The sequence below is a fragment of the Drosophila navojoa genome, chromosome 2 (assembly GCF_054131105.1).
Source record: "Drosophila navojoa isolate 15081-1374.11 chromosome 2, UAZ_NAV_1.0, whole genome shotgun sequence".
Lineage (NCBI taxonomy): Eukaryota > Metazoa > Arthropoda > Insecta > Diptera > Drosophilidae > Drosophila > Drosophila navojoa.
This window is the reverse complement of record NC_142890.1, coordinates 17,963,846-17,989,863: the sequence shown is the minus strand read 5'-3', so window position 1 is coordinate 17,989,863 and position 26,018 is coordinate 17,963,846. Positions and strand designations below refer to the sequence as shown.

Below are 26,018 nucleotides of genomic sequence, written 5' to 3'. Positions count from 1 at the left end.
AAGCTTATTTCAAATTCCATAAATTAAGAAACAACAAATCGTACGTAGCGGCGTCTAATGAAAATTTATGTCTTCATTGCGCAACAGCGAAAAATGGATTTTCATTGCGAATTAAATAAACAAATGCCTTGTATAGAAATGTGGCTAAAATCATTAAAATCAATAAAATAAACAGTGTTAATGTTGTTTTTAACTGCAACCTGACATGGCGCCAGAGATGCTGAACATAAGCCAGATAACGGCGAAACGGATGTAAAATGGCTGCTCTAAAGCATAAGACAAGTACATATGATATAAGACATACATATGCTATATGATAAATAAGCCTGCAATTAGTGAAACTTGCTAAAGTTTCACTTGCTAGTTGCATACAGCTCCAGTTCGGATTGGCCATTGGCCGCTGCGACCAATGACAGCGACGTGCTTTGGGCGCATGTCGCGCCACGCCTCATTCGCCGCTCACCCGCTGATACACCCACATGTGCAGTGGGTGTTAAATTTCGAGGCCAAACCGGTTCTGCTTTCAGTGGGTGCGACTGAAATGACAATATGCAGAGCAATTCCAATTGGAGATGATGAGAAAGTTAGATAGCTATTGCTGCTGCTTTAACACACAGCGTTACGCGAGCAGCGCTGCCATTTTGTATATGCTTTGCGCTCACACTTGCAGTGACGCCTGGGTGAAATACACCACGACTGTTAAGCGAGAGTGTATGTAAGAGAGGGAGAGAAAATAAATAAAGCAAGCCTTGCTGTTAACTAACAGCAGTGGCTGTTTAACTTAACATAACAGGAGGATCACATTGCAGAAGTTTATATAGTCAGCTGATCTGAAATAAAAGTTTGTACTCAACTAGAATACTTTTAAATGTTGTTTATGCTAAACTTAATAATTATCTATGATAATTTTAAAATAAGTAAATGGTCATTTATTATTTTACTAACAGAAATACTACAGCTGTATTTACAATAAATAAATTCAAAGATAACAGACCCATGTCGATTAACAGCAAACTCACCTGCCGTATGTTAGACTTCCGAGAAACCCACCACACTATGTTAGAGCGTACTCGCTCTTGCTCTCGCTCGCTCACACTCACGATGTGGTGCGGTATGAATGGACACGCCTACGATTGGTGGTTGCTCGCATGTATATGTTAAGTGTTTGTGTGTGTGTTGTGTAGCCTGTTTTTTCGCTGTGGGCACAGCCCAATGTGCGCGCACACACGGAGTGGAAAATCAGTTCGCGATGGAACTCTGAGCAATGCGTTACAATTCAGTCCTGCTGCGAATCTTGTGACGTTTAGACGCTGAACGGTTATCGCGCGTGTTTTTAGTAAGCAAACAACAGAAATAAAAATAAAACGCGCGCGCGTTGTGCGGCACGAGATATACGAAAGCTAATGCGCTAAATATACATACATCAAATATATATACAGATATATACAAATAGTAGGCTTAGTGTTCATTGAATGTGCGTTAGTGTGTGTGTGTATTTGTGATGGGAGCCACGTTCTGAATCGTGTGTTTCTGTGTTTCCTAATTCAAAACTTGAGCCAATTGCAAAACTTGTCGTGACAAAATGATGATGAACGCATTTATAGAGCCCGCGCAGCATCATTTGGCCAGCTATGGGCTGCGCATGTCGCCGAATACAACGGCCAGTGCTGTCAATGCGAACAATCAGCAGCTGGAAATGCAACAGCAGCAGCAACAGCAGCAACAGCAGCAGCAGCAGCAACAACAGCAGCAACAGCAACAGCAGCAACAGCAACAACAGCAACAGCAGCAGCAACAACAACTGGAAGGCGATTCCACATCGCTGGCAGCAGCGGCGGCCTATCAGAACTCCGGCTATGGACACTTCAATAGCTATGCCTCTCGAGACTTTCTGCTGGGTCGTCGCGGCGATGCCACGGACTATGCCGGAGCAGCTGTGGCTGCCGCTGCCACAGCGCCAACTGCCGCTGGAGCGGATTCGATGCTGTTTCCCAGCTTTCCGGCCCAGGCGGCCGCCGCTGAGCTGAGCAGCAGCTTTGGCCAGCACCCGTTTCATAGCGCTGCCCACCATCATCATCAGCATCAGATGCGCATGGCGGACTATGCAACGCATCCGTATGCCCAGCATCATCATCACAGCAACTTTCCGTCGGCAGTGCATGCGGCACATCATCATGCCGCTGCCGCCCATGCCCACGCCCACCATCCGCACCATGCGATGTCGGCGATGCATCCGGCTGGGGCTGGTGCCTTTCTGCGCTATATGCGCCATCAGCCCACATCGGCGGCATCCAGCGTCAAGCAGGAGATGCAGTGCCTGTGGATAGATCCCGATCCGCCGGGCATGCAGTCGCAGGGTGCACAGGGCCGCAAAACCTGCAATAAGATCTTTCACTCCATGCACGAGATTGTGACGCATCTGACCGTGGAGCATGTGGGCGGGCCGGAGTGCACCACGCACGCCTGCTTCTGGATTGGCTGCTCACGCAACGGCCGGCCCTTCAAGGCCAAATACAAGCTGGTCAATCACATACGCGTCCACACCGGCGAGAAGCCCTTCGCCTGCCCCCATCCCGGCTGCGGCAAGGTCTTTGCCCGCAGCGAGAACCTCAAGATACACAAGCGCACCCACACGGGTAAGTGTTACAGTCCCATGCACAGCATTTGCCTGCCACGGGGTTTAACCCCTGGGCAAATCCCGCAGCCATGCAAACGGTGCATGCCCACGCCCACGCCCACGCCCATGCAATCGCCCACGTCCACGCCCCCTGTTACCTGACCTAAGTCCTGTTTACGATCACCACCTGTACGAGCTGAGCCTAAGCCTTTCACTCAAATCCTTAACAATATTTTTGTGTGACGCTAAGTCCCCGAAGGGCTTGACTTCGACTTCGACTTTTCAGTGGTTTAGCTAAGGGAATCCAGTGTTCTATCTGTTGACTTCTAACAACTATGGAGCTGGGATAATCGCAGCTGTTGTTCACAAGTTCTTAAGCGAGTTGTATGAAAATGGGAATTCAATATTTAGAAACGTAAATACTAGTCATAGTAAAGAGAATATTTTTGAAGAGTTCTTAAAAATAAGAAATGAGCTCAACTCTCAAATTTAGGAACATTTTTGTTTAGTTAAATATATATACATTGGAGAAATCCTGAAGCAAATTGATTTTTATATTGACCATTAATCTATTACGACAATATTTCGAATGGATATATAAGAACTGATTAGCTTATTTAGCAATACTTAGATATATTTCGATTCCTTAGCTCAGTTTGACTTCACTTTCTTTATATAAACCATTCTCGAACCCATTTCGTCTGCTCCAGTTCCATAACAATTTGAAACTCTATATTATAATCACACTCTGGCTACTTGGCATAAATCTTGTCTCAGCTTGTCTTATCTCAATATATGTATCGTTCTACACCTCTTATCACGCACACATCTCTAATGCCAACAATTGTTTGACTTGTCCCGGTTGAGGGCAGCCCACATATCATTTTGGCAGCCCAACGACTTTAACTTATGCTCTTATTCGTAAATAAATTGCGCACATATCAACGCGTTTGCATAAACTAAATCAAAAGTTTAATGTAGCATGGCGTCTACCCAAAATATTTACACACATTCACACACACACACACACATGCACACACCCAAGCGTCGCGCCCGCTTTGAATGTGAATTGCGCTGATTTTTGTGATTTTACCCCAGTTTCGATTGGAGTGCAGAGCACGAAGTGGCTAGAAGTATTTCCGTGCGATTACAAACGGAAGTTTTGACACGTGTCAACACACATACACACACTCGTACAGGCTCAAGTGTGTGTCAGCCAATGTAATAAAAACAAACACCCAGTGCAGGCAGTTAAGAGAAACCAAAAACGTTGCTGATTGAATTTTGATTTATATACTAAAGAGCGAGAGGGAGAGGGAGTGAAGCAGAGTGAGTGAGAGACGAGGGGAAAAGTGTGAGCGAGCTAGCTAGAGTGCGGGCTTCTCCTTCTCTCAGGTCAAGTGTCAGTCCCAGGTTAAAGGCCTCACCTACCATCTTCGACTCTAATGAAGTTGTGCCGTCGGCCACTTCAATCAGAAATTCCCCAAAAGAGCAATGGATATAAAAAATAGAATCTCTCGGCCAATCATGTACACAAAATATTTCTTTTTTGCTGCATCATCTTAGAAATTAGTCAAAAATACAATAACAAAAAAAAAAAAAAGAGAGACTAGAAAAAAGATCGTATACTACACACACACACACACATACACACGCAGACCTATACATCCAACAAGATGCTGGAATATGGCGTCTTTGGCCCGAAAATCGAATCAAACATTTTAATTACCTTTCAATGAGTGTGCAAAAGAAATTTGTCTGTTCAATAAACTCAACAAAAAAACGAAAACAACAAAAATCAAGCGCAATAAATCGAATATCACAAATGATTTGTATTTCAATTGTGTATCAATTTCAAGCTCATTAAATTTTTTGAATATTCATCCGAATTTCCATGTATATATGTATATCTGTGTGTGTGTGTGTGTGTGTGTGGGAGTAAATGAGTTTTATTAGCTCTAAAATGAACTCGCTTTAGACAGTAAACTTTTATTAGCTAAATTCACGCTTCTAAGTTTTTATTTAGGCAATAGAATATAGAATTTAAAAATTCTCTTATAATTATTTGTTTTTAATTTTAACAAAAATTATTTATTGATTCAGTCAGCTTTTTTTTCGCTTTGTATTTCAAAATTAATGTGCTCAATATATTTTTCGCTTGAGCTGGTCTTGTCCTCGCTTCTTTTTGTGAGATTAACGTCAACACTCCGGATCAACATTTATTTTATTTCGTTGTTTTATTTATATATTTTTTAGTTTTATGAATAATACTCGCGTCTAAGCCATATTAATGGGTTGAAGTTGCGATAGCGAGTAGAATCAGGAAAATATCTGCCTGGAAATATGAAAGGAATAAAAATATAAATAAATAGTTTAGCAGACTTTCCGAAGCTTCTGTTACCCGTCTAAGTAATATGTAATTTCGATTCAGAATACCTTAGTTATACAGTAGTTTTCTTTTCAAGCTCTTACGCCAGCATTCACACAAATGTCGACAGCGTGTTTAGTTCATTATAAACAGCAAAGGTTTTAGTGTCTCTAGCGAGCATTAAAAACAATTAAACAAGCAATTAAAAACACTTATTGCATTGTTGTTAGCAGAGAACCCAACCGAAGCGAATGTGGCACATGTAAGCCGAGTATCGAACCCAAATATAATTGCTTTAAAATTGCGCCACTCGTTTTAATAAACCAAACACAAAAGCCATTTGAAGCAAAAACAACAACAACAACAGCTCAATAATGTTTTTTTTTTTTTTTTTTTTTTTTTTTTTTTTTTTTTTTTTTTTTTTTTTTTTTTTTTTTTTTTTTTGTAAAAATTTTTATATTTTATTAACAAGCTTACTGCTACCATAATGGCAACTTAATCTAGTTCTACATTAAAAATAATAACAAAAAGATCTAGACTTAGATTATATATTTATGTGTTAATTTTTAATATTACTTTAACATTACTATTTATATTATATTAATATAGTTTTGTTTAGTGAAATATTTTTCTTTTATATTTAATTATGTTATCACTCTTTTGGGCAAGTCCGTTGGGTGGCACTTCTTGAGTCGTCTCTTCCTCGGCTTGGCAGTTAGCCGTCTGGCTAGTACGTTGCTGTGGCTGTCAAGGCGTTCTATATACCTTGCGGAACGTGATTGTAGGACATCTCCCACCTTTGGAACCTTTAGATCCTTTTCGATGTCTCGAGTCCTCATGTACCATGGGGCATCGCAGATTCGCCTCAGGATCTTTGCTTGGGCGACTCTAATTTTTTCCAAGTTTGATTTGGATGCAATGCCGTATATTTCTAGGGCGTATTTCCAGATCGGGCTTAGGATGCTTTTGTATATCGTAGTTTTACTATATAGCGACAGCTTGTTTTTTGGAGCAAGAAGCCATGCCATTTTTCTGGATTTTGCCATTATTGACTGCCGTACCATGGTTGTATGGGCCTTAAAGTTTAGCTTCCTGTCCAGTAAAACTCCAAGGTACTTGTATGAGCTCTTTTGTGGGATTCTGGAGCCAAGCATGGTGATGCCGCTGCAAGACAAAGTTCGTGTGGTAAACGTGACATTTACGCACTTGCTGGTGTTGATGCCTATGTTCCATTTTCTGGTCCATCCTTCAAAGCTATTTACATACTGCTGCAAGGATTCCGTGGCTATGTTGATGCTAGGACTTCTGGTCAAAACTGCAGTGTCATCTGCGTAGGTTGCTATCAGGACGTGTTCCTCATCTAGTCCAGTAACTACATTTGTGGTTGGCATGTCAGCTGTGTATAGGTTGTATAGCGTGGGTCCAAGCACGCTACCCTGTGGGACACCTGCGCAAACTGAGCGTTTCGAGGACTTTTCTCCACTCACAACGACTCTAAAGTACCTGTCCGTGAGGAAGCTTGAGACAAGCTGGAATAGCTGCGGTGGTAATATGTTCTTCAGTTTAAATCGGAGACCATCGTGCCACACTCTGTCAAAAGCTTGTCGGATGTCCATAAAAACAGCAGCCGCATACATTTTTTGTTCCATAGCGTCGAGGGAGAAGTTGACTACGCGATGAAGTTGTTCCGGCGTGCCGTGCCCTTGTCTAAATCCGAACTGCCAATTCGGTATTTTTTGCTTTACAGGCTCGAGCTTTATAATACGATCCAGGATCACTCTCTCTGCCATCTTCCCTAGCGCCGAAAGTAAGCTGATTGGACGGAATCCCTCAACTTCCGTGTGGTTTTTTCCAGGTTTGGGTACCATCGTGATCAACGCCATTTTCCAGCAGGTTGGGAAGTATCTCAGTCTAAGCATGCTGTTGAGTATTAGGACAATAAACAATAACGCTTTTTTGGGCAGTAGTTTTAAAGTTCTATTATCCAGCAAGTCCTCTCCAGGAGATTTTTTGGTTTTCAGTTTTTTGATTTGCTGCACAATCTCTTGGAGAGTGACTGGAGTTGCAGGCAGTGACATCTGAAAGGGCGTCTCCAAACTTAGCTCAACGTCTCTTCTGGTCCTATCGGAAGTGAGATTAAATGGCTTAAATCTTTCCTCTAAGCTGTCTGCAAAGACTTCGGCTTTCTGTTGACTGGAGTAACACCAACCACCCAATGGATTTTTAATTGGCATTTTCGGTATAGCGACCCTTTTAAACCGACTTGTAAGTTTCCAGAGTGTGTAAAGCTCAATAATGAAAACGCAAAAAAAAAAAAAAAAAAAAACAACAGCTGCAGCAGCAGCAGCAAAGCGTGTGCCAAAATGAAAGCTAAGCCAACAAAAACAAACAGCAGCAATAACAGAGTGGAATGCAAAGGGAGAGAGCGAGAGCACGAGAGAGTGGGCGTCGTATTATCCTTGTTTGCCCTTAACACAGCCTTCGTTTATTAAAAGCGCGCTCTGCATACAAACAAACAGCGAGCACACACACACATACAGACACACAAACACGAATACACATAGAAAGTAGAGATTACAGCCTAGGGTAGGCAGCCCAGGCAGGCAGCTAGACAGCAAAAGCAACAGCAACAACAACAACAACAACAAGAACCGCTACATGTACGCACAGGCCATCCACAAAATGGCGTTTATATTGCTTGGCATATTTTACGCAGTTTGTTTGCTTTAATTTTAGCTTTGCTCTCCTTCCCTCCCGTTCGCTCCATAATGGCGTGAGCTTTAACAAGAGTCTGGTTATTTGCTTTCGGAGTAGCGAACATAAAATACCCTTGCAGATAGTTGACTAATGAAATTTGAACATTTTTATATATATAAATACAATAAACGTATATCAAATGGAAGGTAATATAGGATATCATTATGACTGCTCCAGAAAATTTATGCTACCTTAAGGTGTTCCCTTTCAATATGCTGCAAAATTCAGGATAAGCTTAAAGACTCTTTGCCAGGGTATATTATTATTTTTCGTGTGGCTTTTGGAGTTTGCATGTGCGTAAATACTTTTGTAAATTGCATTAAAATATTTTTTTCAAGTCTTTTTACTATCGGTGAGCTTTGCTGCAGTTCATATCGTATGATTGTGTCTTTTTTTCGCAGTGATGATAAATTGTGCTTTCCGCTCGAAGTTTATTAGATCTCTATGGCCATAAGTTAGCGGATTTTATGCACAGCAAAAACTGTTAGTTTATATATTTATTTTATTTTGCGTAGCATCTGCTGCAAAACTGGTTGGCATATAAATAAAAAAATAGAAAACGTTAAGAATTTGTAGCCACTCGTACTATCGAATTGAAAGTTTTCTCCATACATAATGTTGATTGCATTATCGAACTCAACTGTTGCCTATCGGCTTTTGGCCATCACTAATGTAATTAATCTTTACATCTTTGTCTGCGTACCCCATTTCTGTGGCCTGTTAACTTTGCACTTGTCATTTGCCCAATGCCTGCACTCTGTGTGCTCTCAGTCAAAACAACAATAACAACAGCAACGTGAAAGAGCAGCCAGAACAATCAACGTTTGTCTGCTTTGTTATTGCTCTGCCTGCCAGTTGACACCTTGCCCAACAGCTTTTATCTGTGTGTGTGTGTGTATCGAGTTGGAGCTACATGAATGGCGTTTATCATGGTGTGCGGCTTTTACATGGCTCACTCTATAGCTGCCCTCAACGTCTGTCACTCTCTCTCTCTCTCTCTCTCTCTCTCTCTCTCTCACACTCTCTCGGTCTCCATCTGTGCGCTGCTCTGGAGAGGGTTTTTATTTTTATTTTCGATGCACTCCTGCGGCTGCTACACCACAAACAACAACTTTATTCATTAACACCTACAAAAGCCGGAGCAGCTGCTCCCGAATGGCCAACAACTTTGTGGTTAGTTTTGCAGTTGCCGCTGCCAGGCAAGCTGATTATGTTTATGTTGACACCGCCTCTCCGCCATCTCCATGCCCACCCGCTTTCTCGCCTCTTGGCCTCTAGCAAGTGCAGCCAGCTCCTTGTTGTTGTGCATTTAGCCATGTCCTTGCTCCTGGCTGCTGGCTGCTGGCTGCGGACCCTTGTAAACGTTGATTAGCTGCTGCTTCCTGAGTCCGCCACTCGATTTAATTGTGCTCAAGTGATTTTTTAATGAGTCTTTTATGAACTCGTCTTGTAGTGGAAAAAAGGAGCAACAAAAAAAATCCATTTCCCACCACATTTCCTTTCTGAGCTTCGTAGTCAGCGAATATTGTTGCGAGAGAAGTTTATTGCAGTTATCAAAATGAATATGAAATACAGAATGGAACATCGTAAGGACAACACGTATAAACATAAAGTATACGAAGTCTATATAGCTATATCCTGCTGTTCGCATACAGACATTAATACAGCAAACTGAAAGAGCTATATAAAATGTTGAGACGATACGATCTGGTCGTTTATCGATAACTACGACTACATATACATATATACTTATATATCTGGAGTGAAACTCCATGGTTAACAGCACTGTTAGCTTACAGCGCGCTGTTAGCGCGTTCTTGGTGCTCACCTCGGCGCCAGCCACATAATTTTTCAAATGCGAGACAAGATATCAAACGCTGCAAATGTCAATGATTGATGACTTTATTGCTGGGTTCAACGATTTTCAAACAAACAAGGCAAAGACAGTGCGACAAACGGACATACAGCGAGACAGCCGGACGGTCAGACGGACAGCGACTGTCGAAAATAACTTTTTATATTTGCGCATAAAATGTTGACTGTTTGCTGTTTAAGTTCTCAGAATTTGTTTTCGATGCCGAGCGAGAGAACAATGCCAAAGGCACAAAAACCTGCACAGTGCCTCCTGCCTTTGGGACTGATTAGCTACACACACTACCTGCCACCTACAACACACACACACACACCAGCTTACATAGTGTGTGTGTGTGTGTGTGTGTGCTCTCTGCAGGATCTGGACAATATCTCGTGCTGACTTCAGCGCTACTCTCTAGAACTCTGAAAATCAATTAGCTACGCTATGTTTGGGCTCTAGGTTGCTTCAGTCTCTGACATGCCATGTCTCTCTCTCTCTCTCTCTCTCTCCCTCTCTCACTCTGTGAATTTCCACAACGTTTTTGGCCAATGACGTAGGCATTTTTAGCCGGAAAGTTGGCATTGAAATTCGTCATTTGGCTTGTTGTCTGTTGCCTGGTTTATCCCTGCAGCTCCTCATGTTTGCCATTCGCTGCGCTCAATTAAAAATGTGCCAAATGTGACCAATTTTAACATGACATTCGATTAGCTGCATGGAAGCGGAGCGGGAGCGGAGAGGCGTAGCGCAGTCAATGAATTATTCAAATATTATTTTTATGACAACGCCTTTCGAAGCTGCACAGATTTATGGCAACTGGCCGGCCAAAATGTAAAAAGTATATAAATTTTAACTGCGGTTCGAGCATCTGACAGTTGCCTCTAGATCTTTGGCTGAGTTTGGTGGCCACAGACGGCGAAATTCTCGAAATGCCAACTAGAAAACTAAAAGTTGACTGCAGCTCAAAATTGGGCAAGATTTATTGCAGCTTTATGAGAATGTTTATAAATTTTTTACTGCATTTTAGCTGCTTTAAAATACCAGAATTTAAAACTTTATGCTTAAATAATTAATATATTTTATTCAGTTGTCGGCATTTTGATTATCAAAAATTTTCTTATGAAACAACATATGTACATATATACATTTAGTTAAATTAACATTTTATTAATATTACATGCAGGTCTATTTAAAATACTAATAAAATATAAATTTCCCAATTTACCAGTTTTTCATATACATATCCTAAGCTGTTTTATAATTTACATATTTTCAACATACAATATGTTTTTCAATTGATATTCAACCCAATTAGCAAGAAATTGTTGTCTGTTCAACCATTTTGTCGGTTCCTTATGCAACGCCTGCCATTTTCTAATAGCTAGCTAATGCTCTATAAAGCCCGTCCTTATTGTCCTCATGGCACCCATACATGCATGCATGCATATTTATTAATCTAGCAAATGCATTATAATTAGCAACACCCTTCTACAGGCAACCGCTCACCCTCGCCCTCTTCGATCGGATGCGCAGCCGTTACGCTTGGCGAGCAGCTACTTTACTTTGCTTGATATCGGGCAGGGGTTGTTTAACATAATACCAAACTATGCCACGCACTCTTTGAAAATGTCAAAACAATTTTATATATAGGCATATTTCGTTTATCACGTGAGCGTGTATGTGTGTCTCTGTGTGTGTGTGTGTGTGAACGTTGGGCATTATAATTTCATTTGGAACTGCATAAAAAACGGCAGGGGTTAAATTTTACTAACAATTTTTCGACAACCCTTTTTAGATCTCAGGTCTATTAGCTAAGTAGCCATTTTGTATGGGAGTTATAGAGCGCAGTGCTCTTAAGTTGTTGCATAATGTCTACTCTCTCTCACTCTCTCACTCTATTAAACACCCTCTCTGCAATGGTTCAGTGGCTAAGCAGCTTATTGTGACGTGCGACGAGCGAAGCTAGTTAATAAATGAGGCTTATTTTGGCTGGCAGCCATTGTTGTTGGCTCTTTGTTGTAGTTGTTGTCTGGGCAACTATTAGCACACACTTGAAAAATATTTTGGAAGCATACGCTAAGCGCGCTTTTCGGCATAACTGCCGCTTAGCCACGCCCATTTGTCCCATAGAAGTCGCGCTGAAATTAATTAAATTCCTTAGATGCCCCACAACACACAAACACACACACACGCACACACACACGCGCACACAGCAGCAGAAACAAGAACAACATTTTTGCCCGCATAACCTCAGCTAAGCCCCAGATGTTGGGGGCAGTAGGGTGTCCAGGCGGCCAAAAGCAAAAAAAAAAAATAAATAAAAAATAAAAATACAAATATAAAAAATAAAAATAAAATTTCAACGCATAAAGAACTGATCAGCAGCAGACAAACCATAAAATTAAACTGTCATCTTGCATATTTTTTATACCAAGCATGCAGATGATACACACACACACACAGACGAACACAAACACACACACACACACACATGGGCAGAGACACTGTGCACAGGTAGTGACCGAGCGAGCTCTGCTTTTCGAGAATTATGAAAGCAAGCCTGACTAATCCTCTAAATCGCGGCAAGGGCCCCACATGCCCCACATCCACTTGTATAAATTAGCTTATGGGAAAAATGAAATCATTATTCATACCCAAAGCAAAAATGTTAAACAGACCCAAACAGAATAACAAAACGAAGGAGAAACAAAAAACTGCAGCTGAAGAGCGTATGCTCTGAAAGGTGTTATAATAATTAAGCTGAATGTCTAGAGCAGTTCTTATAATCACCAAATATTTCGCGTCGAGGTGCTATAAATAGAGTAACAAATTTCTTCAGCAGAAATTTTTTAACTACACTCAGTAGCTGAAAAGCAAACACAGATATTGATTATAGATATTGTTGAATTAAGTAAGAAATTCTAGAGAAATAAAATTCAAATTTTTTCAAGTCCAGAAATCTATACAAATATATTTAAATATATATCGTTTCCTTACAAAATTATAAAAGCAAATATATTTATGAGAGAGTTGGAAGAAAAGTCGACAAGCGCTAGCTCAAATTTTCAAAACAAACTAAAAGCTATATGAATAATATGAAATATGTTTAGACATTTGTCGTCTCACAGCTGAAATTAACATAAATGAGATTACATAATTGCTGTTAAAGGCATAGAACTTTGTAGCAAACAAAGTGTATGGCCAAAATATGAGTCCAACTCAAGCAGATGTAGCACATTTTGGGAATATCTATATATATACATATACATATATACATATATACACAATATAAATATATATATAGAAATGCTTGTCAAATCCGCTTAGCATTTGCGGTTTGCACACGAATTTCTCATACATTGCCCTATGCTGACAAATTTGTAACAGACGAACGCCTCTGAAAGTTGACTTAAGCATAAATTGTGATTGTTTTAACCCAAATGCTGTTGGCTAACTGGCGTGCGCGCAATTTATTGTAAAAACATTGTCAATGCAATTAGAGAGCAAATACGCTGAAATAGAACAACTGACACACACACACATGCACACACACAGATGCATGGGCACAACAAATCTTGGCTGACATGCGGCTGTCAAATGTTGTGAATGCTTTGACAGCCCAGTCGCGCAGCTTGGCTAAAATTACAGCCGCCAACGCGGCCATTTGGCTATGACGCATTGCCGTCGGCTCTGGCACAGCTACTGCAAAAAGTACTTGTATCTGACAGATACGCCCTGGCCCAAGCCCAAGCCCCGGATCTTGGTTTGCCAATATTATTTGTGTGTGTGTGTGTATTTTTTTCTCAGCCTGCTCAAATTTCAAATTTGTGAATTTTTTTCGGGGCAACTCGACTGTAAGTCGATCGAGAGCCATTGAGGCGTTGCGATGCGATACTTTCGTGAGTTCCTCTAAGGCGTTGACCAATTTGCTTGCCACCAAATGATATTTTTCTCAACTGCCCGAGAACATATACATAAATGCAATTTTAGTTGCTGTTTTGATGTGTTCATTAAGCAATTCTGATGCCTTCCTGGTTCTTGAGGTGTGAGTGTGTGAAAATTTTATTGCAAATTTATGATATTTCATTGCCTCAAACGGTCAATGGAAGGCTAGAAAGTTAAGAGTAGTTGGGATATTTAAGTGAAAGATTTTTTAAAAAATAGAGCTTCGTTTCATTCCACTATTCACTTTATTTTCACAGTCTTAGTTTTCACAATTAATATTTCGTTTCATTCCATTTGTTTCCGTGCTTTAAATGTCTATTCGATATATGTATATAAAATGTAAATGCAAGAAACATTTCATTCTTGTTTAAGAGAGAACTGGTATACCCTTTGTTTTATTTCACAATAAAGTATTTATTCAATGTCTTAACAGCTTATTAATATAATCATAGATAAAAGTTCCTTCCACTTTTAAATGCTTTATTTCGAGCGTTTCATCACCTGGTAAATTCGTTCAATTACAATTTTTTTTATTAATCCCAACTCCTAATCCCAACCTGATGATTTCATAAATTATTTTATTTAGAGCAAAGTTCCTTAACATTTCTTAATAGTTCCAATTGTGAATTTCTGGCACACTTTAGAATATTCCCTTCTCGTGAAACGCAACCAAATTCAATCGCTGATGTCATCGATATTTATCTGTGGCTCAGATCTTGTTAAAATTGACAACATTTAAACTTGAACGGATTGCAGATAACGCGTTGAGATTGTCCCAAAGAGCAACAGTTTCAGCGGCTGTCACATCAAATAGCCAATGATGACAATCTTGATGACATTTTAATTTCTCACACTCCTCGAAGAGATTTTCTACTTGGCTGCAACTGAAACAACAACAACAACAACTATAAACAAACAAGCGGCTCAGAAGACAAGAGAGGCGCAGATTAAAATCTTAAAGAGCGCTAAAAAGCAAAAAAAAAAAAAAAAGAATGAAGAAGAATGTCAGACTCAATGGCATAAGGAACCATCGAACTGCTCTAAGCCCTCGTCGGACCATACAAAGCGACACCTCTTTGAGCGCTCTAAGGAAGCCGCCAACGCCAACACCGCCAACGTTTGCAAGGAGGCCAGTTGCCGGCTGTGCCGAGAGTTAGTGCAGCAGAAATAGTTTTGCAAAACTTCATTCATGAACTGCTCGAATGCATCAGCTGGCCTCTAGTCTTACCTGCGTGCTTGAACTCGGGATTCAAACTGGGCTAATCCTGCCAGCGTCTTGTCTTTGTCAACCGTATGTAGGGATCTCTGCCGTCTAGTGAGGTAGTGTCTCTATCGCGCCTTGTTTGTATGCATTTTGGGCCACAGACAATAGGCTTAGTGTTACTTTTGCTTATTGTCTACGCTTCGTTTGACATTCGAGTGCAGTTGATGTGTGTGTGAGAGTGTGTGTGTGTGTGTGTTGAGTAGAGTTTTGTATCTTTTTCGTAGCAGGCAGGCAACAAAATGTTGGCATATGCCAAACAGGCCTCACAGCTAATCGATTAGCATATCCAAATGATATGAACCGCATAGCTAAGAGATTTATGTTGTTTACACGATGAACGATTATCGTGTTAAGCTTATAATTCTCCAAATTATGTACATTTAATAATGTTTGCCAGCTGAAACTGCAAAGTATGCAAAACTTAAGACCTCTGCCATTCATATTAAGCCACATGCTGAAGCATAAAAACTTATTAAAACTTGAACAAATTTCTTTAATGTGAATGTCTACAAATTCGCTGGCAAAAAGGTTGCCAGACGCAAATGCAGCCTTAAGATACACACATGTATGTACAGATGCATGTATGCATGTGTGTATATCACATTTACATGTCTACAAGTCGTACTCAGCCAGACACTCAGTCTCTACACGAGGGGGAGGCAAAAACTTTTTGCAGCAAACTCAAATGCAATTTGAATGCATTATGCAGTCGGGTATCTTAGAATATGTTCGCATACCTATATATACATATATATTTATATATATATATATATATACACACACATCTAGAGTTTTAGCATTTAAATATCTGTTTGTAGTGCACACACCTCCAGAGCTGTTCAAGGCGTTCTCAGCGCCTGGCAAACTTGTCGAAAATTTGTTCGCTTAAAAAAAAAATGAAAAGAAAAATAGCAAAAAACAAAAAAGAAAACGTAAAGGAAATAACAGACACAGCCGAGCGAGTACCAGACAAACTGGCCCATGTTTGGTCATGTACAGCAAGGCTGTTGGCTGTCATTGTTTTACTAATAGCCGCTGTAGTTGTCTGGCTTATATGAGCAATCGCATTGTGTATACGCAATGTGGTGCACCACGAAATGTTTTCCCAAGACACACACACACACACACACACACACAGTGTTGTTGCAGCGCTTTCTTCGCTGAAGTTTTCGCTATTTGTTTTGCATCGATTGAAATGTTGCGCATGGAGTACGTCCAATAATAATCAGTGAATCGAATGGCATTGATTGAGAATTTGCTGATTTACAACTGGGAAAACGTATATAGACTTGAGTAAGAAGGATGATACAAGCCACTTATAACTCAAAACTTATAAATAGAAACTGGTATGCCTTGAGAGGAATCAGAGTGCTATTCGATGAATATTTCACATTCCACTTGAAGATCTCGCATTGCAATTGCTCGTGCCGCTCTCAAACCCAAAACGTCAGCCGAGTGTGAAATTTGTTTTGTTTCACAGTTTCAACAACAACAACAACAGAACAGCAAGAATTGTTCCCATTTACGTCTATTTGGCTACAATAAACCACAGGCAAAGTCGGGCTCGAGTGACCCCAATGTCAATTATTAACGTATCACTTGACAGGAGCGGAGCGCAAAGCTGCAAACAAATAGCGCAAATGATGTGAGGAGTTATCTTCCGAGGATGGGTCAGCCACGGGGATTTCGTATTTTTGTTGTTGGACAGGGAGGAAAATGCAGGAATCATAAATCATGACAGACATTGCGCAATTCACTCAACGGTTTTTGTCAAACAAACAAAACAATAGAGCCGCAAAAGAGCTCGGGCCGAGCAACTCGAGTCGAGGCTAGGTAACTTTATTTTTAGGGATGCAAACTCTGCTCCTGAACGATGATGATAATGATGATGATGCTCATGCTGCTGATGATGAGCAGCAGTCCAGCCCAGGCAACAGGATTCTGTGTATTTGGCTGTTGACAAGCAGCATTCATTGGGTTTAAATTATTATTTTATTATTATTATTATGAGGCATAAATAATGAGCTGGTCCGGGTGCTGGGGTAGCGTCTGCCATTAATATGGTCATCAAATGCAGGCAAATGTTATAAATATTCAAAGCGAAAATTTCGAACTGGAGAGGAAAATGTGTTCCGAATGTGTGTGGGAAAATGAAGTTAGCAGAGCTCGGAAGTGAATGCTGTTAACGGAACTGAAGATAGGCATATATACATATTATATATTAGAATGTATATTTATAATAAATCATAAGATGATATACTTTCATTATATGATATAGTCTTTGAAACACTTTGATATATCAGCATCATGAACTCATTAGCCAAGATCTATCCATCTTTTATCTCAATGTCATCTCTTCACTCTCCCATCTCGCCCATCTAATTGCCGTTCAAGATTTATCAGCCTTGCCACGTGAGCCATAATATATCTATAAGTGCCACCTGCTTGGCAAACCAGCCAGAACATCCTGCGAGTATATCCATCAGCAGTCACTGCCCCCTAAGCGAAGCCAAAGCAGAGACACTCGCAGAAAAAAAAGGAAACTAGGGAAAAAAGGAAAAACCAATTCAAAACTAGGGGAAGGAAAATTGCCCATTGAAATGTAAACCAGGAAATCGGGGTTTGGCTTTTTCCGGCTTTACGGGGAACAAAAGACGCAAAGAAGAAGCGACAGCGTACAAAAATATAAAAAATATATATACACACACACACAAAAAACAAATACAAAGAGCAAAGCAGTTTTCAAATCCAGCAAAAAAAGAAATAAGTGTCAACAACCCAGAAGGCAACACCCAGTGCGTGTGCGAGTGAGTGAGATGGCTATATAAATAGGGAGATAGCTGGCTGGCAGGCAGGCAGGCAAAAAGTAGCTGCTGTTTTGTTATTTTGTATTGTTAGATAATAATAATCATATCGCATTGCATGTTGTTGACACATGAGCAATGATGCTGCCCGCTTATCTCCGCTCTACCTCGCTCACTCGCACAGTTACTCCGCCGCTCGCCCTGTCTCGCTCACTCGTAACTGTCATGTCTTTGCATTGCCATCCTCTCTCCAGCCACTGTAATTATTTAACAGCGCAATTAAAGTACTCGCTCTGTTAGCGTTAACAGTGCTCGGTTAACGCTCTGCTAATTGGCTCTGTTTTTGGCATTTTAATTAATTCACCTGCATCAGACAGTTGCATTTAATATGCGCTGCGGCTGGAAAATATGTTTTATACGATTTTCATTTGTCTCAAATGACTTTTATATTTATTTTTAATTTTTTTTTTTTTTCGTTTGCTTGCCTGTCTGCAAATTAAAAACCTGATTCTGTTTCAATTAATCATCGACTGTCAATGATGCTTAATTTACGCTCTACCTGATGCTATTCACCTCCCCCCAGTGCAGCTGAACCTTAATCAGCTTGTTGCTCCCTCAATACTTTAGTTCTGATTTTAATTTTAAATTCTTTTTTTACAGTAAATTTGTGTTACTTTCTATAGGGTAAAGAACATGTGCAAAGACCCATACAGATTTCTAGCTTAACGTAAACAATGCTCAAACTCGTAGCATATTTCTAGTGCTGTACAACAAAGCAAAACATATTTTAGGCATTTGCCCATGCCTTGGGAAAAACACTTAAGAGACGTTTAGCAAAATTCAATCTTTTTTGCTCCCTTTTTTTTCTCAACACAAAAAACCCCCTCTTTCAACTGAGAGAAAACAACGCCCCAAACATATACAGCACACCCACACACACACACTGTCAGATGTTGAAGAGACCTAGACACAGTACCGAAGCTGAGTTCCGAGCTGCGAGCCCGGCCGACAGTGTCTGCAAATGACAGCAGCTTTACGCTCTTATATAAAAGCCAAAACATGTGATATGTTTTTGTGCGCATAGCCCACGTTATATATATATATATATATGTATATATATGTGTACCACCCAATATATATGTATATATGTATTCGCTATGTACAACAAGTTCTTGGCTAAAGCCACCCACAAACAGATTACAAAGCAATGCCAACCCCCGTGGCTGAAGCAACCCCCAGGCAGAGGGAAAATAAAAACGCGGCTGTACGCGGACGTACTCGTACGCCATGGCAGACGCTGTGCCGATTCCATGCGTTCCACGGCGCCACGTTAAACGCTTTTCGCCGTTTTACCCGCTAGGAAATTAACAATTTGGGCCTCAGTTAATGGGGGCGTAGGCGCCACAAAATATGCAAAGCACATTTCTATAGCGGCCTATATCAAAGTTCTGCCTCTTCTTCGGCTTCTTCTGCCAGCCATCTATTTCTTCCATTTTTTTTTACATTTTCGGCTTTTTATATACAGGCTTGGGATTTACTTTATTGAAATATTTAAATAAGTTTGGCAATGCGCACAGCCTAAATGGGATTTGCATGGCAGGGACGTCCTTTTGAAAGTGTGTGGAAATGTCTTTTGGCTCTGAAATTGACATTTTATAAATGGGCTACGATTGAGCTCCTCTCTCTCTCTCTCTCTGTCTCTCACACTCTCTGCTTTTTTTTTTATATTCAGCTGTAAACTTAAAGCAATAAAATATTTAAATGCACATTTTTTTGTTGTTCTTTCTAAATGTAAAATGTGAAAATTATGCGTTTGCTTAGCGGCTACGAAAAACCCCTTTCTCCTGGCAGGCGCGTGTCGCACACTTTTCGGCAGCTAGCCCGCTGTGCCACGGCCGCAAGAGCGCACCAGGAGCTGCCCATCTGGGATACGCGAGTAGAGAACTACTCATAAAAACAGGCAGTCCGTCCAGCTGATACTCACTGATAAGAACCATTGGAAAAACAGCGTGAGATAGCTAGATAGATAGAGATAGACGGAAAGCGGAAAAACAACCAAAAAGACAGCTGCCCGTTTAATGTGATGTAATTAGCGTTTTGTAGAGCATGGAAATTTTTCCAGACAGATAACACGACAATGTTCCACAAACAAAGTCAAGAACGACGATAATATTTCATTTAAATTTCAAAAACAGATTGTATATCAGTAGGCAAAAGTATTCTTTAAAAATTCCTAATTTCAATTGTCTTAAACTCGTTGCCTGTTTACGCTCAATTATGAAATCACACAAGTAAAGCCGACACTTGACATTGTCAGACGCCCCTCACATCACGACCTGCTCCAGACTTCAATTGAAATTGTTTTTGTAGACCTCTATGAAACGTATCGAAATGCATTTGCTTCGCTTATTCCGTAGCCATTCCTCATTGTAGCTGTCAAAATAATTGAGCCAGTCGGTTTTGGAGTGATTGTTCGGATAATACGCATATTTATGACTGTTCAATTTTGACAAATTAATAGAAAAGTTCAACAACAAAAGTATAGAAAATTTATTTCTTAACCTAGCTGCTGCACGCCATCCACATCGAAAACTCATTTGGGCCGGGTGTCTAAAACAAACTCAAAGTTTATGCAAATGCGCGTAATAAACCACATAAATTAGTATTAAATTACAACGCAGGCAGCCAGACAATAAACAATAAAGTATAACAAAAGCAACAACAACAAGAAGAAATCATACAAAAAAAAAAAAAAAAGTCCGACTAAAACTTGTTGAGCTTGTCACAGGGCAGAGTCCAGCAGCACCGCTGGATGTCTTTTTATGTGGCGCATACACAAAGCCCCCAAAAGGGACAGATAATAATGCAGCTTTTCAGTGTAGTGCCCCACTCGGGCACTCCCCCAATCAAGCCCCCCACTACGGTTCGCTTTAAGCTCAAGGTGTGAAAATGTTCGATTATTGTCATCGTCTGTTTGGTTTGGATGATATTTTTTTTTTCGTTTGTGTGGGTCGCCAACTTGGGGCTGGGCTTAGAGCTGGCTGTGTGGTGCTGCGGTTCTGTGGCTCTGGTGTCGACTGAGCCGCTTAGCTGCAATTGTCATAAGGCGATGCTTATAATGGCCGCTTAGCTGGCACATAAATGCCATATGCTAAATGGGATTTTAGTCAACTTTTCGTTTATGAAGTGTGCATTCTCGCACTCACTCTCTCTCTCTCTCTCTCTCTCTCTCTCTCTCTCTGTCTGTCTCTCTTTTTCTTAGTCTGCATCAGGTTGATTGAAACTTATAGAGACAGCTGTGGGCGATTGTTTTGGCTTAGGAGCAGATTATGGCACTTACTGAATACTAGATTTGCTTGATAACAGTGCACAAAACTTAATAAGCCAAGTCAGCATGTCTTATCATTGTAAATTGTGTTAATATGGTAACATTTTTATAATACTTTATGTGCTTTACAGTAGTAAATTTCAAATATAATGCATAAAATACAAATATTTAGAGTAAGCCTGTTCTACAATCATTTTAGAGCGCATTTTACAACACTGTACTATATCTCTAAAGAATAAGTTGTATAGAAAGTTAAATTTAGTTACTATTTCCTCTACAATACTTGTCTATGAATGTTTTATTTTGAGTCTGGGATATTTAAAGCATTTCACAACACCTAAACAAAGCCTCATTAAGATCTTTAAGACCTTAAACATACATATATTTATAAAAAATCACATTTGCCTAACTAACTGATCACATTTTCCCTGAAAGCAACTTTCGTTCTCCAAATATTAACTCAGTTCTGGGAACCACTTTGAATAGAGGTTTATTTATACCCAATATACCCATCTTGATCAAAACACATCTGTAACACATATTTGCCAAATTATAGGTTAGTCCTCTCCACACAAAATATGGTTTATTATTTATGACTAGCTTCAGGCTTAATCAAATAATTGTATCTGAAATACAACTAGGGACCTGTTTTTAGGGACGGCAACTCTTTGGCTGGTCCAGCGCGTAGCACATAATTTTCTAATAAGCCATAAAATATCACCCAATCTTAGAGGCTAGCCCTTAAATGTTTAGCCCTTGGCCTGTTTGTTGCTTGGAAAAGGTGTTATAGACATGGCTCTAATGCTAGTCCATAATAGACGTTAACCTCTGACCTTTTTCTTCCAACTTATTTTGAGCCGTTGTCCGTTTAGTTTTTCACATGTCCCGACAAAAGGACAACAACAGGCGGCAGCGACACAGGTGAATTTTTCCGCTCTCTCGTTTTCATTTCGGGTTCGGGTTCAGAGTTTGGGGTTCGTAGTTCAGGCAAGTGTGCGTCTCTCGCCGCTGTTTGATTTCAAACAATGCCTTGATCCCGCATAATTTATATGATTTTTCTCTATAAAAATGCTGGACAGACGTCGCCCTTTTCCCACCTTTATTAAATTGTATTGATATTGAGTTTGACTGCGAGTTCGAGTTCATAAATGTTTCATCTTTTATGGGGTCTGTCCTATGGTGTATATTTATATTTTATGCGTGGCACATAAATAATGGCATTTACAGCGAGCGCTGGGAAACCTGGGGCATATCTTTTGTTTAAATTTAACAACAATGACTTATCAAAGTTTTTCCATATATTTCTTTGCCTATTTCCAGGCGAGAAGCCGTTCAAGTGCGAGCACGAGGGCTGCGATCGCCGTTTCGCCAACTCCTCGGACCGCAAGAAGCACTCGCATGTGCACACATCGGACAAGCCCTACAACTGTCGCATCAATGGCTGTGATAAGTCCTATACGCATCCCTCCTCGCTGCGCAAGCACATGAAGGTAAGTACGGTACAGGGATTAGCCACTGTGCTCCATCTACTCCGCCAGCTCAATCTTCAGCTCTAACTGATGGAACCGTCTTCTCCACTCTATTTTTTGTTGCAACTCCAGGTGCATGGCAACATTGACGAGAAGTCGCCGTCGCATGGCTATGATAGCGAAGGCGAGGAGAGCTCCAGCTCGAGCATTGTGACGGGCGGGGCACAGACACCGCCCTCGACGCGTCTGGATGGCAGTGCGGGCAGCAGCAGTGGTGTCAGCAGCTTGAGCGGCGGCAGCGGCATCAAATCGTCACCGCACTCTATCAAATCGGAGCCAAATCCCTTGCACAGCGTGCATCTGGGCGCCTCCAGCGCTGGCAGCAGCAGCACAGCCAGCAGCAGTGCGTCCCACCTGTTGCAGCAGCAGCAACAGCAACAGCAGCAGCAGCAACAACAGCAGCAGCAGCAACAGCAACAGCAGCAGCAACAACTCCTGCATGCCGAGTCCAAATCCTCGCCTGCACTGCAGCTGATGGCCTCCTCCGCGTATCTGCCCCCACCACTGGGACCACCGCCCTCGCATCATCATCATCACCATCATCATCAGGTGGCTGGAACAGCAGCGGCAGCTGGCTCACCGGGCGCCGCTGCATCGGCATCCATGCTGGCTGTAACTGGACATCATAATCATCATTTGCTGTACCATCCGGCGGCGCAGCATCATCCGCCCAGCGACTGGTATCACACGGCAGCGCCGGCGGCCAGTGCAGACGCGATGAATCCATTGAATCACTTCGGCCACCATCATCATCATCATCATCTGATGCATCCGGGCGCGGCGACAGCGTATTGAGATTGGGAGAACTGGTGGCCCGAATCCGAACTGCCGCCCCAACAAGCGGCGGCAGCCGGCGTGCCGCCAGAGGAGCCAACGCCAGCCCTCGACTGGATATGCTGTCAGCGCCTGCAGAATTTGGCGCTCGTCGCGCAATGTGAAAACCAAATATTTCTGAAAGTTGAAGAAAACACTTTAAACTTTTTACCTGATAATTGAAAAATTGCTGTTAAAACAAAATTATACCTATATAAAAAATTTATATATTATAATAAATATATATAGTATATATAAAATAAAGTATTTAAATCTAAACTAAATACGAAATTCGTCAATGAGTTGAGAGTACTTTAAAAAAATACCTATGATTATTATGTATTTTAAAATAATATACACAAAAGAAAAAAAAAAACAAAAGAGAATAAAAAGGGAAACCGCAAAATTTGTCGAAATGTTTTGCTATTAAATGTTAGTCTTGTAGTTGCTTTTTGTTTTGATGGTGCGAACAATGGAAATTCTTTGTAAATTATAAACTCTAACTACTATAAATGTATAAAATAACATAAATTTATATTAACGATTATAAATTAACTTAAGCATATTGACTATTTAATTATTAAGATTAGCAAATTTTTCAAGCTGCTTTTCACCCTCGAAAAATACAAATAAAAAAAAAAAAAAAAAACATTCAAAACCAGCTCCTCCAGCTTTCTAGTACAAAAATGGAAAAATTGCAAATACACTGTAAAAAAAAAATTTAATTTAAAAGCTACACATATACGTACGTGCATTTTTGGCCTTAGATTTCCAAGCTTAAGAGTACACAAAATAAAATTTAAAAAAGAAACCGACACGAAAAATAAATATAAAGAAAAACTATGCAAAAAATTGAAATATATTGTATTTTTTTGGATGGACTAAAATTTTATACTTTCCTTTACCAGCTTGCTGGCCTTGAAAGATAATCAAAGTCTTTTTATTTCTGAAGAAGATTCCTAACTCCTACGCCACAAAACCCTTTCCAACCATGGATATTTATGATGATAATATAAATTTGAGAAATGCAAATTGCAATTTTGATCTGTTAATACTTGACAGAGTTCCATCATGAATATTTATATATGCTTGGTGTCTTAAGCAGATTTCATTGTTAATTTGATTTGATAGGTTTTTTTTTTTAGTTTTTTGTTCGTTTTTCACTCAGCGGTGCCAAAAATATTAATGCGTATCTGATTTCAGCGGGCCAAGTCATCAAAAATTTAATAGCTAGCATTACGGCAGCTATTAGCGAGCTCTGTTAATCAACATTACCATAACATAACAAGCAATTACACTGAGAGAAATGGTTGACTGGTTGAATGATATATGAGGGAGAGAATATATAGATGGATCAGAGGAAGACAATCATTTTGATTATTTAATATTTAACATTTGTTTGACATTGTTATTAACATATGCTGTTAAACTAGGAGTAAAATGTGTATGAAATCAGTATTTTCATCAATATTAGTACTCCATTTTTTGCTAAGTGCAACCACCAGGCTTTATTGAAGTGAAATTTTGTTGTTTTATTTATATTCTTTTTTTTTTTTTTTTTTTTTGCAAGCAAATGTTTCTAGTGATGAAAGGCCCGTCAAACCCGGCCACGGTTGTTAGCACTCCAGCGTGCAACAAAAATCAAACGATTTATGTTTTTTTAATTAACCCAACAATTTGTTACGTGCCTCAAACTGACACACACACACGAACACACTCACACACATAGCATGAGGTAGGTTCAATAAATGGCTGCTCTAGCCATCTAGGAGAGGTAGCTGCCCCAACTCTGTGGCTAGTCAAGCTGTTAGCTGCGCCGTATGGCCATAACGAATTCATATTTTGATTTATTGAATAGAAATCGATTGGATTAATCTAAAGAAATTATATTGCGGCTGCCGTTGCGACCGACGCGACGGCTTGTCTATGAAAATTTTGCCACGACCGTGCCGCTTTCCTTTCTCTCACACTCCTTCGCTCTCTCTCTCTCTGTCTCTCTCTCTTTCTCTGATGAACTCCCAGGAGCTGGTATTGAAATTAAAGAAAAACAGGCAGAAAACTGTTTGTGCCAAGCAATTAAATTTGGTATTTCATTATTATTTATTTATTTTTTAATTTTCAGCCAGAGACTTCCCAAACACGTTGAGGCAAATAAAATGGTAACAGGTTTGGTTAGATTGGCTCTGCGACTTTAGCAGATTTCGGTTAGGCTGCACGAATGGAAGACTCCAAATAGAAGCCATTCAAATAAGTTTAGCAGAATACAGCTGAAGACAGCTCGTTACCAACTTGACAGTAGACAGAGTTAACTGATTAAGCTGGAAAATGGCATATATATACGTATGTATATAGTTGAAAAATTGTTCGTTAGTTTCCATTCAGCCAACGGTAGCCAAGTGAACTGCTCAACTATCACTTTAAAAGTCAAATCTGTAGCAATCTATGAGCCCAGCCCAAGTCTCGTGCTTCCAGCTGCACGTATTTTGTTCCCATGCCAGAGTAGACGGCGAAAAACCTTTAAACAAATCAAGCAGCGACCACACAAAACCCAACAACAGCTAACAGCAAACAGCAACAAACAACGTCAACAACTGACAAACATTTGAGCGAGCTGCAGATGAAAAAAAAATAAATAAAAACTGCAAATAAAATCAGCCAACAAAAATGGCCAAAAAGCGACACAGACAAAAAACTTGTTGACACAAAGCTCTACACCCATTGTATCTGGGCTATATGGGCAT

The 26,018-nt window shown here is 40.3% G+C and overlaps 1 protein-coding gene across 1 annotated transcript; it reads left to right on the top strand.

Moving 5' to 3' along the window:
• The first annotated feature begins 1,228 nt into the window (after window positions 1–1,228).
• Window positions 1,229–24,088, top strand: opa (Zic family member odd paired). Its single transcript, XM_018098060.3, has 3 exons — window positions 1,229–2,636; window positions 22,256–22,425; window positions 22,537–24,088. The coding sequence occupies exons 1-3, from the start codon at window positions 1,583–1,585 to the stop codon at window positions 23,257–23,259; spliced, it is 1,947 nt and encodes a 648-aa protein (XP_017953549.1). The 5' UTR covers window positions 1,229–1,582; the 3' UTR covers window positions 23,260–24,088.
• The last annotated feature ends 1,930 nt before the right edge of the window (window positions 24,089–26,018 follow it).

Coding starts and splice junctions, on each gene's coding strand:
- opa (XM_018098060.3), top strand. CDS start 1,583: ATGATGATGAACGCATTTATAGAGCCCGCGCAGCATCATTTGGCCAGC. Junction 2,637..22,255: donor ACACAAGCGCACCCACACGG/GTAAGTGTTACA, acceptor GCCTATTTCCAG/GCGAGAAGCCGTTCAAGTGC. Junction 22,426..22,536: donor CGCTGCGCAAGCACATGAAG/GTAAGTACGGTA, acceptor TTGCAACTCCAG/GTGCATGGCAACATTGACGA.